General features: G+C 45.7%; 1 protein-coding gene across 3 annotated transcripts in view; it reads left to right on the top strand.

Annotated features, from left to right (window-relative positions):
* The window catches only part of ELAVL2 (ELAV like RNA binding protein 2), a 346,424-nt gene that overhangs the window by 252,779 nt on the left and 78,193 nt on the right, over positions 1–15,452 (top strand). For all 3 annotated transcript variants that reach the window (XM_082268980.1, XM_082268978.1, XM_082268979.1), the window contains exon 5: positions 1,191–1,416. In XM_082268980.1, the coding sequence (XP_082125106.1) occupies positions 1,191–1,416 (226 nt within the window). The remainder of the gene's footprint in view (positions 1–1,190; positions 1,417–15,452) is intronic.

Genomic DNA, 15,452 nt, shown 5'->3' with positions numbered 1-15,452 from the left:
CAATGGATGAACTTCATCTTTTGTGATAGCATGGCTTACAGGTACTCTTTACTGAGACATTTTTGGTCTATTAGACCCCAGATCTCTCCTCCACCCATAAAGCATCTGATCAAACTGAGATCAGTTTGTTCAGATGCTTTTACGGGCTGAGAACAACCGGTTTACATAAGATCAATACCAGAAGTGACAAAATAATCGTCCCTTCCGGTTTTAGACCTTAGAGATGGTCGGGGGCGTTACGGAACCACCTGTGTCAGTCCTGGACTCCCCAGTGGGACAGGAGAGCCTGGGAAGGCAGCTGGAGCCCCTTCTGCCGCATGTAAAAGTGATCTAGTGTTTTTTTTTTTTTTTTTTTTTTTTTAACCACTAGGATTGCTTTTAAATTGAAGAGCATTGGTGGCAGAAAAAAATAAAGAAATACTCAGTATCATGACTACAGCTGCAGCCATGGCCCTGGTATAACCACTACAACCATAGGAGGTACGGGTATGTCCTTTTTGGAAGAAGTGGTTTTGCTGGGCTGACCTTACAGCTTTGTTGTACCAGTGTCCAATGTCTTGAGGCATCAGCATAACCCAATGTACCTGCATACTCTTCTTGTGTCCTATAATATACTCAGTGATTTTTGCAGTAAGATGAAAATCTTTCTCAAAGTGCTACTTAACTCCACCCACCCCCTCCCCTCCTCTGCATGTTCCCCTTTCTTACCTTGCCTGTAGTTTTGTGTTCAAAACCCATACCCTCTGCTGTGATCCACTGTCCTGGTGCAATAAAGAGGGGCCCATGCCGCCATCTTGACTCTCCCAACTGGCTGCCTCTTAGTGCAGACAACTACAGTAGTTCTGATGATGTCCCTCGTCTTCCTCCTATACTCTGTGTGCTGATCTTGCAGCCTGCTGGATGCAGGTATCCGGAGATGCTGCAGACCAGTGACATTGCATTCTGGTCCAGTGTGAAATGGAGGCAGGGCAAAAAATTAGGAAAACTTCTCCAATGATCAGCTTGGGGGGGGGGGGGGGTAGCTTTAAAACAGAATGAACTTCCTTTTGAGAGTAAATTTGTGCTTTAATCCAAGTATTTGTGGATTTAAAATGTATATACTGTTTAGAACATCCTTCAGACGAGACTGAAATTGATTGCTGTTGTTTCTTTTAAGTGTTTTGATTAGTTTGTTGTTTATACCCTCATAGGTGTATCAAGGGGCGTTGGCTTTATTCGGTTTGACAAAAGAATTGAGGCTGAGGAAGCTATTAAAGGCCTAAACGGACAGAAGCCTCCTGGAGCTACTGAGCCTATAACGGTCAAGTTTGCCAACAATCCAAGCCAAAAAGTGAACCACACCATTCTTTCACAATTGTACCAGTCCCCAAATCGAAGATACCCAGGACCACTTGCTCAGCAAGCTCAGCGATTTAGGTTAGAGAAGATTTTAAAGTTTCCAGCTCAGTTTATGAAGTTCAAATATAGCCTCAACTGAATAGTTTCAATTATGTCTATAGACCGTTTTGCTATTCAAAATTCTGATATGTATTATTTTAGCAACTGGTTGCATATATTGGCCAGATGGCATAGAGAACATGCTTTACAGGATGTACATTACAGCATGAAGCTTATAGAAACTACATAGTATTTACAAAAAAGCTTGAATTAGAGTATCCTGAATGTGCTGTAATGTATGTAGCATTTTAATTGGTTCCATAGGGCTAAATAGTGGTACCACTAATCAAATAGAACAAGATGTGTTTTCTTACTCGATAATGCTGTGTTAAGTTTAAAATGATCCGCTGTATGTGTATTCCTCATACATTTATAAGTAATATATCTATATTCCCTAGGTAAAAATGCAAAGGAAGGAAATCCTGATGAAGAGAGTAAAAGAACCAGCTTATCACACTTCCAGCTTTTTGTCACTTTAAAATGGTTAATTTGGACCAAGGTCCAAATAAACTAATACCACCTTTAACCAACGTGTCCACTGTGAGCGCTGAATAAACTGTATGTAGCACCAACTCCATACCGTATATAATGCTGTGTTCAGCTGCAGCACGGGGACTTTCCCTTTGCTAAAACATTCACAGGCAGCTTTATATTTTCTGAATTGAGTTCAAGGCTTCCTCTGGCTGAGGTGAAGTGTGCAGATTATGTCACAATCTCTACCCCTGTTAATCAAAGAGAGCCTGGTACTCATACAGAAAATACAAAGCTGCCTGTAAATGACTAAGCCAAGCTCAGCCTGACTTGGTTTTGATCCAGGAGTGGGATGGGAAGTCCCCATCCTGCTGCCAGAAGACAGCTGATCCTACAGTTTATACAGTGCTCACAACAGGCTTGTTTATTAGTGATGGTGATTGGTCCAAATAAACTATTTTAGCTACTTGCCGACTGCCACAGTATATTTACTGCAGGTGGCCAGCGTGGGCGGGCTGGATCACATGCATGTACGTGGTCCAGCCTGTTCCGGGTTTGAGGGGCACTGTGTGCCACGCCACCGCCATGACCACTGTCTGTGACTCATTCATAAAAGCTTTGTTGATATTGTGATCACATAGCGAAAGTCATTCATAACAGCACACGGTATCACATGGTACTTGGGCCAATCACAGCACCCTCTACCATATGATTAGCTGTAGCCAATTACGGATCACAAGTACTACTAGTAGTGGTACTATGGTGACACTGAACTGTTAAGGCCCCTTTCACACTTGTGCAACTTGTCATGCAACTTTGGACATCAGAGTTGCACGACATGTCGTTCCCCAATGTTTTCCAATGATAACCATTCATATATGCGCAACTTAACTTAAAGTTGCAGCAACTTCAAAGTAGTTCACGCACTACTAGGGCTGGGCGATAAAACGATACCGATATGTATCTCGATAGTGACATTTTCGATAGCAATACAAGACTGTGAACGATAAAAGGAAAAGTCCGCTCCGACGGGTTTAAGCTTTAAAAATGGCGCCGCCCGTCGCATACATGTCACCGCGCACGCGCCGCCGCCGCTCGGGAGAGGCCGGGAATAGCCGAAATTACACGAGCGGTGGCGACGCGTGCGCAATGACGTGGTGGCGCCATTTTTAAAATGAAGACGCCTCTGGAACAGGTAAGTGAAACAGCTTCACTACCTGCCATTATGCAGGGCTGCGGGCACACTACAAGGGATGCAGTGCTGCGGGCATGGTCCACCTGCACCATGCCCACAGCACTGCATCTCCTGTAGTATGCCCACAACCCCGGATCCTCTTGTACCATGCCAGTACCCTGCATTCTCCTGCACCATGCCAGTACCCTGCATTCTCCTGCACCATGCCAGTACCCTGCATTCTCCTGCACCATGCCAGTGCCCTGCATTCTCCTGCACCATGCCAGTGCCCTGCATTCTCCTGCACCATGCCAGTGCCCTGCATTCTCCTGCACCATGCCAGTGCCCTGCATTCGCCAGTGCCCTGCATTCTCCTGCACCATGCCAGTACCCTGCATTCTCCTGCACCATGCCCGCCGCCCTGCATTCTCACCCTAGGGTCCTTATTTTAAATGGGTAATAAAAAATATCAATAATTATCGATATCGACCGATATGAAACACTGATATCGTGATACAGTTTTCAGTCATATCGCCCAGCCCTACGCACTACTTTGGTCTGACTTTCAAGCAGGGCCATAGACTTCAATGTTAACCCTCAGAAGTTGCATGAAAGTCATACCAAATTGTTATACTATGCAACTTGTGTGCAACAGTTGTCCATTAAAACTGGTCAAAGCCAAAGTCGTATCCATGTTGCACCCATCCAAAGTTGTGCCAAAGATGCATCAAAGTTGCACCAAAGTTGCACTCCAAAGTCGGTGCAACTTTGGAGTCGTACAAGTGTGAAAGGGGCCTAAAGGTTAAATGTTAGAAAATTAAATAAAAAATATTTTTTATTAACATGCTGTCACCAGCCAGTAGCCCTGATCACTGCTACACCAGTCATTACAATGGTGTAATGCACTGGTGATGGTATGTAAAAATGAAAAAAATGATTTACTTTATCTTCCAAGAAATTGCAACTTCAAAAAACACGCTATGCCTTCCTAAATGCCTCAGGCTGTCTACTTTCTAGAAATGGGCCATTTAGGGGACGTTTGTACTGTCCTGGCTTTTTAAAGGCCTCAAGAAATGAGAGGCTCCCAGTACATCAGGATTGATATAGATATATAGATATATATATATATATATATATATATATATATATATATATATATATATACATATAGATAGATGGAGAGAGAGAGATATATATCTCAAACCAAATATAGCTTTTTTTTTTTTTTTTACCAAAGACATTTAGCCGAATGCATTGGATATGTTCATAACAGAAAGGATAAATAGTTTTATTTTATTTTTTTACCCAAAATTTTTTTCCTTTATCTCGCACAAAAACCCCAGTGGTGATCGAATACCACCAAAATATAGCTATATTTGTGTGAAAACCTATAAAATTTAATTTGTGTAGTGTTGCTTGACAACACAAATGCCAGTTAATGAAGCATGAGGGGGTTAAACCTTCTGGAGCAGAGTTGGTTAAAGTAACTTTAAGCGAGTTCAGCTTTAGACATGAACTTGTGGCTGTGTTGAATAGTGAGCAAATCAAGTTCAACCTGAGTTTTTTAAATGCAAGAAAAATGTGATTAACTCGGATTTCATTGCATTGAAGTCATTGGAGGACAAACTTTTTAAAGGATGCTGGACAAGCATGATCAACCAAATGACAAAGGAAGTGCCTTTACACTTACACTTATTTGTTTACATAATAAAACCCCCAGAAAGTAATTTTTTACTAGTCTAAAATTTTTCAAATAAACCAAAATGTTTGTTTTTAATTTTCTCTGCTTTTTTATGGTGTGTTGTATGAATATATATATATATATTTTTTTTTTACATTGAACAAATCGATCAGATAGCAACTTGAAAAATGTAATACACAATTTTGTTGTATATTTACTTGCAATCATTTTTATTGAAAATATATGAACAAGTTACAATACAGAAGTGAAACATAAGAGTGACACAATATCCATTGTAAAAGGCATAAGAAATGGTCCACACAGAAGGTCAAAGGGTAAAACAGAATAAAGAGGTAAATGGGACATGGGTCCCCAAATGGCATGTGTAAATGGTATACGATTTAGGGAACAAATATAAGAAGTTTCATAGGAGAGTGGATTGTCCACACCTGTATGTCGAGTCCCTAGAACAGTATATGATGCATATAAAACAGGACTTATAGTGGGGGACCCCTAAGATTGGATAACAAAACCCTATTTAAGGACCTGCAGTAAGATAGGATATCAGTAGTTCAGGGAATCCAGTGGAGATGGAGAAGGAAGCCTAAGAAAGAAAGAAAAGGTGTGAAAGAATGAGAGGAGAACTGGAAGGTACCAGAGTAGGAGGTAAGCTGACAAATAACAACATGGTAAATATATGAACACCAAGGTTCCCAGACTAACTAAAATTCTTCCTGTTTTGCTAAGAAGATACTGACAACCTTTCCTGAGCCATGATCCAGGAAATTTTGCATTTCGTCCATATTAAGGAGACCGAGAGTAGTTCCCATGCACACGCCAAAGTTACTGTATTTTCGCACCCAGCAGTATGCAATTAATCAATTTCAGGATGGGTTTCGGCCCTGCGCTGGAGTGCAGTGTAGTAAAGAGATTTCTGGTGTTTTAGGTATTGCTAGACCAGTAACCCTGCGCATCATTCTGAATACTTTATTCCAAAACCCTCTGATACGCGGGCAATCCCACCAAATGTGGAGGAGGATGTGCTGGTGTTCACAATTGGGGAAGCACAGTAAGGAGATGCCTGGGTAGATTTTAGCCGGACCGGTAGGAACATTGTACCAACGAGCGAGGACCTTAACATTGGCTTCTACCAGAGGTGTGTTCAATATAACATTGGCTTCTACCAGAGGTGTGTTAAATATACCCTTAAATGATCTGCGAAAGAGAACATACCAATCCTTGGTCTCCCAATTTAAATCTAGATCACTTTCCCATAATAAAGCGTATTGAGGTTTTTCGAATGTATCTATCAGTGCCGCATAGATCAGGGAGATGCCACCTCTCTGGACTTGGATTTGAGAACACCAGTGTTCATAGGCTGTAAGACAGGGTCAAGTGCCAGACCCAGTATTCAGTCAGGAAATGGTGTCTAATTTGATGTATCCTGAACCTTTCCGATTGGGGCATTCCCAGTTTGCTAAGACAATGCGAGGCAGATAGCGGACCCTGGGATGATATAAAGTGTCCAATCCTGAACAATCCTTTGTCCACCATTGGAAGGCTTTAATATTTTGTCCAGGAGGAAATATAGGATTATTACAAAGGTGGGACAGTGGTCTATAAATTGAAGTTAGAGAGGGGTGTTTGTAGAGTGAGTCACAGAGCTCCATGGAGTGAGATAAGGTGGGCGACATTATAGGGGGGGGGTCTCGGTTTCGGAGGTGGCCAAACTAGATCTATCGTGTGATTAGGAATGGATTGCCTTTCAATGTCCACCCAATCAGGTCTTTTTCCCGGGGCATAAATGATGGAGATTTGCGCCAGTTGTGCCGCCTGATAATATCGCCATAGAAGTGGGACTCCCAGACCCCCTTGTAAACGGCTCCCGAGGAGTATATTCTGTGGGCACCGTGAGCCTTTCCCACCCCAAATAAAGCGAGTCATTTTGGATTGGAATTTTTGGAGACTCGTTTTCTGTACTGTATCGGAAGGGAGGAGAACAGATACAAAATCCTGGGTAGGAGGTTCATCTTTAACCGAGTGAATCCTTCCTAGCCACGAGATGTTCCATCTACCCCAATCTACCATTTCTGCTCCCAGTTTTCTATAAAGAGGGGGATAGTTCACATGATAGAGTTGAGCAATGGAAGCGGGCAAATTCTCCCCAAGGTAGGATATGGAGGTGAAGGCCCAATTAAAAGGGAAATTTTCCTGAAGAGTTTTGTCCATAGAGGACGGAATATTGATATTCAGAGCTATCAATTTCGAGAGATTCACCTGGAGACCCGAAACCCTCGCAAACTCCTCCAGGAGCTTGAGAACATTAGGGGTCGAGATGAAGGGGGCAGAGAGAAAAGAATAGGTCATCTGCGAACAGGGTGCACTTATGTGCACGTCCGCCAGTTAATTCCATGTATATCGGGGCTATGTCTGATACTTATGGCCAGCGTTTCTATTGCAATTGCAAAAATTAAGGGGGATATGGGACGGCCCTATCTAGTACCTTGAAAAATCGGGAAAGCACCCGAGAAGTGCCCTTGTAATTTAACCTGGGTGCTGGGTTTGGAGTAGAGGGCCCGGGTGCTGTGATTGGAGTAGAGGGCCCTGAGAGTCTGAGTAAAACTGGGACGGAAACCCCATCTTTCCAGAATTACAAAAAGATATGGGCATTTTACGGTATCAAATGCCACCTTAAGATCGATTGAGAGCAGAAAGCCTTCCTGAGGGCTTCCTCCATCCCAACTGGCCCCCAAAAGTGAAATAATGTCGACCGCTCTTGTTATCTTGATTCCGGACCCTGTCTTCCGGGTATAAAGCCCACCTGATCCTTACGAATATAGCGAATTTTTTTTTTTTTTTCTTTTTTTTTTTTTAGGGTTCTGTGTTAGACACCCGCAGAGGAGCAAATTTTCGGAAAGGCATATGATCGGGGGCAGGGTGCTAATTTGGCTTCCAGCCTAGGGCCTATTTTATCATTATGCAAGTAAAACTGAGCACCTGACCATCGCAGACTCTCTTCAGCCCGGGTGGTGAGGGCCATATTTAAAGCTAAACGACAAGTTTTGCTTGGGATTCGGGTTTCGGATTGCGTCTGTTTTCTAGATAGTTCTTGAAATTTCTGTTTGAGCCTAGCAATCTCCACCCGTGACTCCATCCTAAGTTTGGTGGCCAATTGAATAAACTTACTGCGAATAACAGCCTTGTGAGCTGCCCAAAGTGTCCCAGGAGAAATGCCCCAGACATTGTTAGTTTGGAAATAATCTAGTTTGGAAATAATCAGCAATGTCTTTCTCTCCATTAAAGCGCAGAGAGGGGGTTAGCATAGTAGTGATTCATTCAGGCGTGAGCTATCCCTTCCGTGGATTGTTTCAATTTGGAGCAATACCAGTGAGCGGTCAGACATAGGGGAGTCCCTGATAAGCGCCCTGACGGCCAAGGGAGCGTCCACAGCCGTCAGGAAAATGTGGTCTATCGGCGCAAACGTCTGATGAGGTGCAGAAAAAATGCGTATAGTCCTTGGAAGATGGGTTAAGTTCTCTCCAGATGTCTGAGTCCATAGGAATGGACCAGCTTTGCTATTTTCAAACTCTGCTTGGGTGGTTTCAACACACATGCAGGTTTATGACCAGATTTGTCTAGCATTTGATCCAGGGCAATGGTCGACTCTCCTCCCAATATAATTTTCCCCACCAGGTGAGAGAACTTGGAAAACGGAGGCAAAAAATTGTGACTAGCCCTTATTGGGGGGATAATATGACACAAAAGTGAATAAGGACCCCTCCAAAGTTCCCGAGACGAGCAAGAACCTGCCCTCTGGATCTTTAATTTCATTCGTAGCGGAGAAGCTCAATTGTTTAGAGAAAAAGATGCCTACTCCTTTGGTTTTATTTTCCACGTTGGCCAGGAAAAATTGAGGCAATTTGGAATGAACAAATTCGGGGGTAAAATTTTTGGGGAAATTACGTTTCTTGGAGCAAGAGAACATCCAGATGTTGGGAATGGGCATATTGGAAATATTTCCTTCATTTAATTCAGGAGTTCAGACTGTAAACATTATGGGAAGCCACCTGTATAGGCGTGAGGGAGTTCCTACTTACAGCCATGTGTCCTGAGAAGTGGTATAAGCATTATGAGACACTGACCTACATGTACCCACAAAAAAGTTGATGGCCCATTTGTTGAGTGCGTATTCGCATGTACCAGCAAAAGCATACCGTGTTGAAAAAGCTCCACTCTGGTACCTGAGGAAGAAAGAGATCGAAGTGAAAATATAGAAAAAGAAAGGGAAAAACAGGAGAAGGGGAGGACCTCAGGGGCCCCCGGATCAAAATAAACAGGGGATCCCCCTCCGCCCCAGTGCCCGGTATGGCCAGCCTGATCCCGAGCAACACGTAGAAATATTCGTCTAAGCAGACACACGTCTGACTCCACGTGGATCAACCTACACCACACGGGGTCAGAGGGGAGGCGCAAAGCTCATGCCCCAAACCAAACTGCAATATGTAACATATACCCCCCCCCCAACCAGCTAGAGGTAAGTAGTAGGGAGATGCTCTCCTCCACAAGGAGGATTCCCGAGTCCCAGACAGAGGCTGGCACCCCCCAAGTGAAAAGGCATCCACGTCTGGCCCAGGCATAACCGTTTGGCTCAGTGCAAAAAGCAGGTGAGGGGAGTGCCGAGCAAGACCTACCAGGGCAATCCCTGGTGCTGAACGCAGGAAGCAAATTGAGAATGAAAACCATTAGGAACATGTATACAAAAGAGCATTCCCTGGGGAGAGGGACGGCACAGGGCCCAGCCAACAGGTCCCGTCTCCCCCCTCACCTGGAGGGAAGGCCAGATAAACATGAAGCAGTGAGATTTTAAAGAGCAACAAACAGTAAGTGTAAGCTAAATGTGAACTACGGATGTCTCTGTAACCTGTAACAGAGATATAAAGTGGGGAGAACCTTAACCAGTTAGGTCCAGGAGTCATGGGGACCCAAGTCCAAAGTGGGCCCTAAGGCGATCCGACCACGAAGAGGCAAATGAACATCTTTTCCTTTGCAGGGCAAGTCAAGTGACGTGAGAGTCCTTGGATCTTTTCGACTGTTTCTTTTGCCATACTGGGGTGATTGGACTAGGGGGAGATGGGCGATTGGAAGAGGCTGAATTCTGGGGATGAGCAACGGGCTGATGTTCCAAAGATATGAGGCCCAGTTGTAGGAGGATCCTTTCACCTTCCTAAAGACTTGAGAAGCCATATGTTTTGGTCTTAAAGAAGAAAGACAAACAAAATAAAAATGACCACCAGTAGCTTTTTGTGATAAAACATGTAGTAGAGGCTTAAGGGATCTCCTTTTCTGGATCGTCATTGGTGATAAGTCTGTGAAAATCTGGACCGGATGACCTTGAATGGAAAGCTGGTCAGAGCTCCTGGCCAGACGCATGATCTCCTCCACCCTGTAAAAATGCCGTTTGACCACAACATCTCTTGGAAGATTGTCCTTTCTTGGGGCTTGGAGGGCTCTGTGTGCCCTGTCCTATTCCAGGTTATGCTCTGGAATATTGAGGATAAGTTCAGTGATGAAGCCCTGCACTGCTGCATGTACATCCCGGCTAGACTTGGAGGCCTCTGATGCGAAAGTTGTAACGCCTTGAGCAATTCTCCAGGTCGTCGGTTTTGGAAATGGCCGAGTCCAGGCGTTCCTGTAATTCCTGAATATCGTCAGTATGTTGGTTGGTTCTGGAAATAGTTTGGTCCAATTTAGTCTCCATGACTTCCATCCTGGAACCAAAGTTTTGGAAGTCAGCTTGAATAGCATGTGTGATCTGGGAGGCCGTTTGTGCTAGGCCCTCTGACAGCATTTTAGAAAATGCATTCATGAGGAAGTTGCAGTCCATGGGTGTCCGGCTGCGGCGCTGCACGAGTTCCCCTAAAGGAAGAGGCTTCCTATGGGGGAACTGGATAAAGAGGAGGAGTCTGGAGCACTGGTGGAGGACCCCAGGAGAGGCAGATCAGGGCTGCTCTGTTCAAAACCATTGCACAGAGCAGGTAGGTATATCCTTTGTTTTAATTTTTTTTTTTTTAAATAAGGTTTGGTATTAAAGTGGTCCCAAAGCTTTGCCTGCATAAGACTACCCAGTGGGGGACTTCCCATGCTTTTTGGGTAAACTTTTGCTTGGAATTTCCAGAGTCAATCAATTTAAGTTAAATTAAATTTTACAAAATAAAATCACCAAGTCAAAGGGAGACAGGATTTTAACCCTTTTTTAAAGCTGTCCGAAAATGATTTTCTCTTGCGTCGTCTGACAGTCGCGGCCCATTCATACAGTCTTCACAATTGGGTATTGGCCTTCTCCGCAGGAGCAAGCTAGGCAGTAATTTTGTTAATGCAACAAACATTAACATATAAACACACCCACAGGGGGCCGTCCCTCTGGCCTATATCCTCCAGCCAGTACTACTCTAATCCAGTTCTTTGCTGCCTAGCGTCAGGAGTAGGCTAGGTTTTCCCTGCTGGGACCTAGTGTCTCAGTTCTTTTCTTGTTTTATTTCTGAAAAGTGTTTTTTCTTTTAAGAATAGCTTTTTATTTTTTCTCACCTACGCTAGTTAGTCAGAATTTGGAGGACTATTAGCGTCAGCAGGACTGGGCCTCGTACTGGTTAATATAGAACCTTATGGAGTCCCAGTCTGCCATCGAGCGTCGCAGGCTTTTGGTACGCCCAGGCCTCGCAACAACAGTGTCCCTAGAAGCGGGGACGAGCCTGCAAAGTTTTTCTATCTCCACTGGGATGTCTCAACGTCGGAATGTCCGGGGTTGCTAGCATCCTTCTTGGCTGACGGCACCCCCACCCAGGTGGGAGGTCTCCCGTGTCTGAGTGGTGCCCACGTTCGCGGTATGGTGGGTACTACTACCCCTCTGTCCCTGGGAACAGGTTTTTGAGGGGGTATTGAGTGGGCCCACTCTGGGGATGGCGGTACATGTATAGTTTGCTGTAATATCCCCCTCATGGCCATGGGATGGCCCCTGTGTCTTACCTTCCCTGTCCCTGCGGGCTCGCTCCTGCGGTGCAGACCTCCATACGGGGGGTGTGGGCGCTTCCTTCTCCCAAGGGGTGCTCTGTGCAGATCCCAGTGGGGGCCAGTGTGGTCATTTTCTGCGGCGTTTGGCCCTGTTTCGCCTGGCCGCCATGTTTGGTAAGGGCAGGCTCTTTGGCCTCAAGAGTGAGGGCAGCGGCCATTTTCCATCATCGCCAGCGCCATCTTTAGTGTTGGGCGGATGTCCTGTCTGGGCAGCGGCCATTTTCTAAGTGTTTTCCTCCATTTGACTCTCAGGCCCCTTTTTTTTGTGGCTCAGGGCTGGCTTTTGCCTCTAGGAGCGTGAGGTCACTTCCTCTTTATAATCAGCCTTCTCAAAAGCAGCGTGGCAAGTATAGGGACACTGGGGGGATTTTACTGGTTTTCTCTGGCTATATTTCTGCTAGCACTCTTTTGTCAGTTTAGCTTTAGTTAAGGGAAGGGTCTCCACCCGTAGTGCAGTTTGCGATAGGGGTCCGCGGGAACCGCCGTTTTAAGGGGCAGTGTCATTTTTTTTGCACTTTCCTAATATGGAGTCCCAGGATAGCAAATTCCCCACAGACCTAGTTGGTGGTTCAGGTACCCCTGATCCTACTTCCTTAGCCTCTTTATCTGCTGCACTTGCGACTTTGATGTCAAAAGTTGATCTGATGTCTGACCGAGTTACAAAGAAACGGCCTAAGCCCTCTGTCTTCTGGTTATGGGCAAAGTCCCCCTTGAGGGGTCCCCGTCTTCTCAGTCGGATGTGGAGGAGGATTCTTCCTCTGGGATAGCACGTGACAGTGCTGCGGTAGACGCACGTATTAGCTGCGTTATGTAGACTTTAAATCTTGATGAGCCCTCCATGGCAGGTAAGTGGGTTTCCTTCGGGACCCGCAAGACCCTGAAGTCGGGTCAAGTTTTTCCTTGTCCCGAGGAGTTTCAGGAAACGGTAAATGACCAATGGTGTCGCATTAAGCAGATGTTGGTAGTACCTAAGTGATTCGGTTGATACCCGCTGGACTGTGGTTCCTAAAGTGGACCACACTGTTTCCAGACTGAATAAATCCACCTTGATGCCCGTGGAAGACTCCCGGTTTTTAAGGACCCGGCAGATAGACGAGTGGAAACCCTTTCCCGCCACATGTATATGGTGGCGGGTTCCCTGCTGAAAACGGTGTTCGCCTCAGTGATGGTGTCTCAGACTATCGCAGACTGGGCCAAGGTGCTTAGGCGCACTCTGGTAGCAAGAGTCGGTTTCTGCTGCTGCGCTGGACATGTTGGATCAAATGGCACAGGCCTTGATGTACCTGTGTGACACGGCTTTGGACAAGGCTCCTTTGGTCGCACGTCTATCTGCGGTCGGGATTGCAATCCGCCGCATTATCTGGCTGAAAAGCTGGTTGGCCGACCACGCTTCTAAGAAGACTGTGTCTGACATCCCTTATGCGGGGGATCGTCTTTTTGGTGACTCTCTGGATGAGCTGATCAATGGGCTTACTGGGGGTAAGAGTACTCTCTTGCCTCAAGTCTTGAAAGGTAAATCCCCCTACGCTAAGCGGGGTCCCTCCTTTAAGACTAACCGGGGGTCCTTTTGTGCCTTTGGTCCGGGGTCTACAATGGGCGGTTCAAGATCTTCTCGCCCAAGGTGTCATCGTGCCGGTCCCTCAACGGGACAGGTTTCGGGGGTTTTACTCCAATCTGTTCAAAGTGCCCAGAAAAGAGGGCAAGGTGCGTCTGATTTTGGACCTAAAGTTATTGAACCGCTTCGTGTGGATACAGAAGTTTCCGTTTGGAATCCATCCGCTCGGTGGTGGCATCTCTGAGTCCAGGAGAATTCATGGCCTCCATCGACCTAAAAGATGCATATCTGCACATGCCTATTTACGAGGGTCATCAGCGGTATCTCTGCTTCGCAATCGCAGAGGAGCATTACCAGTTTGTGGCATTGCCCTTCAGTCTCGCTTCGGCTCCAAGGGTGTTCACCTAGGTTTTGGCTCCTGTGTTGGCTCTGCTACAGGACGGGGCAGAGATCCTTACCAGGTGGGACAGGCATCCTCAGTCTTGGACAGAAGTATTTATCTAAGCCACCAGGTGAGATTGGATCTTTTGTGGTGGCTCCAGTCACCGATTCTGACAAAAGGCAAGTCCTTCCGGCCGTTATTGTGGACGGGGCTCTCCACGGATGAGAGCCTGTCGGGCTGGGGTGGAGTTCTGGGCAAGATTTGTGCCCAGGGAACGTGGTCGGGGGAGGAGTTCTCCCTACTGATGTCCTGGAGCGCCAGGCAATCAAGCTCTGTTTGTTCCGTTGGCCGGCTCGGATTCAGGGCTGCCCTGTACAAGTGCAGACGGACAACACCACAGCGGTGGCATACATCAATCAGGGGGGCACCAGGAGTGCCCGGGCGGCCAGGGAAGTGGCCGAGATTGTCTTGGGCCGAAATGCATGTTCCAGTGATTTCGGCTGTCCACATTACAGGTGTGGAAAACTGGCAGGCGGACTATCTGAGTCGGCCAGACCCTGGACCAGGGGGAATGGTCCTTACACCTGAAGGTGTTTCACCTTCTGTGTATCCGGTGGGGGTCTCTGGACGTGGATCTGTTCGCATCCCGTCTCAACAAAAAAGTGGTAAAAGAAAATAAAGTGCAGCGCTATAAAATTACAAATAGTGCATAAAATCATTCACATTAAAATGCACAATAAAAAGCATGTGGATCATAAATCATAAAGTCCTTAAAAGCTGATTTCCAAAGTGAAAAACAGGAATATTTAAAACGACACTGCAAACGTGACTCCTCCGCCACAGATAATACAGCCTCTCACCTCCTGTATTCGACCACTAGGGGTCACAACACTTTGTATCAGTAAGCCAGAGGCAGCCAGAAGATCTGTATATCCAGGATCCAACAGGTTCACAGAAACTCGTGTATGGCAATCCGGAAAAGATAAATAAAACGATCTAATGCTCTCCGCTTAATTAAGGACATTTATTAAAGTAAAAAATAAAGCATCACTCACAAGCAAGGCACTGTCACAGTGCCAGATGAAAGCGAAAGTGCAGACGGATTGCCATACACGAGTTTCGGTGAACCTGTTGGATATGATTTTTATTGTGCATTTTATAAATTTTAATGTGAATGATTTTATGCACTATTTGTAATTTTATAGCGCTGCACTTTATTTTCTTTTACTGCATATTATAGGTTTTGGTAGGTTTGACCTATCCTGGTGTACAGCTGCTTACCCATCCATTTGATTTTAAGCACTGAATTTTTATTTTTATTGTATATTTTCAACAAAAAATTGGAAAGGTTCATGGCTCGATCTCGCGATCCTCTGGTGGACGCCTCGGACGCGTTAGTGGTGCCGTGGCATCGGCTGATATATGCCTTTCCTCCGATTCAAATGTTGTCCAGGTTCCTCTGCAGGTTAGCCTCGGAACGAATGCTGGTGATTCTGGTAGCTCCAGACTGGCCCTGGACATTATGCAGATGGTTGTTGAGCCTCCCTGGCAGCTTCCACTAAGAAATGATGTTCTGTCTCAGGGATCGATCTTCCATCCTGCTTTACAGTCGCTTGGCTGTTGAAAGCCAAATCTTGAGAGACAGGGGTATCCCGTCGGCTGCCATTCCTACCTTGCTAAAAGC

Source organism: Pelophylax lessonae (genome assembly GCF_965119305.1).
Source record: "Pelophylax lessonae genome assembly, chromosome: 1".
In the NCBI taxonomy this organism is placed as follows: domain Eukaryota; kingdom Metazoa; phylum Chordata; class Amphibia; order Anura; family Ranidae; genus Pelophylax; species Pelophylax lessonae.
The sequence above is the reverse complement of the archived record's forward strand: the minus strand, read 5'-3'. Positions and strand labels throughout refer to the sequence as shown.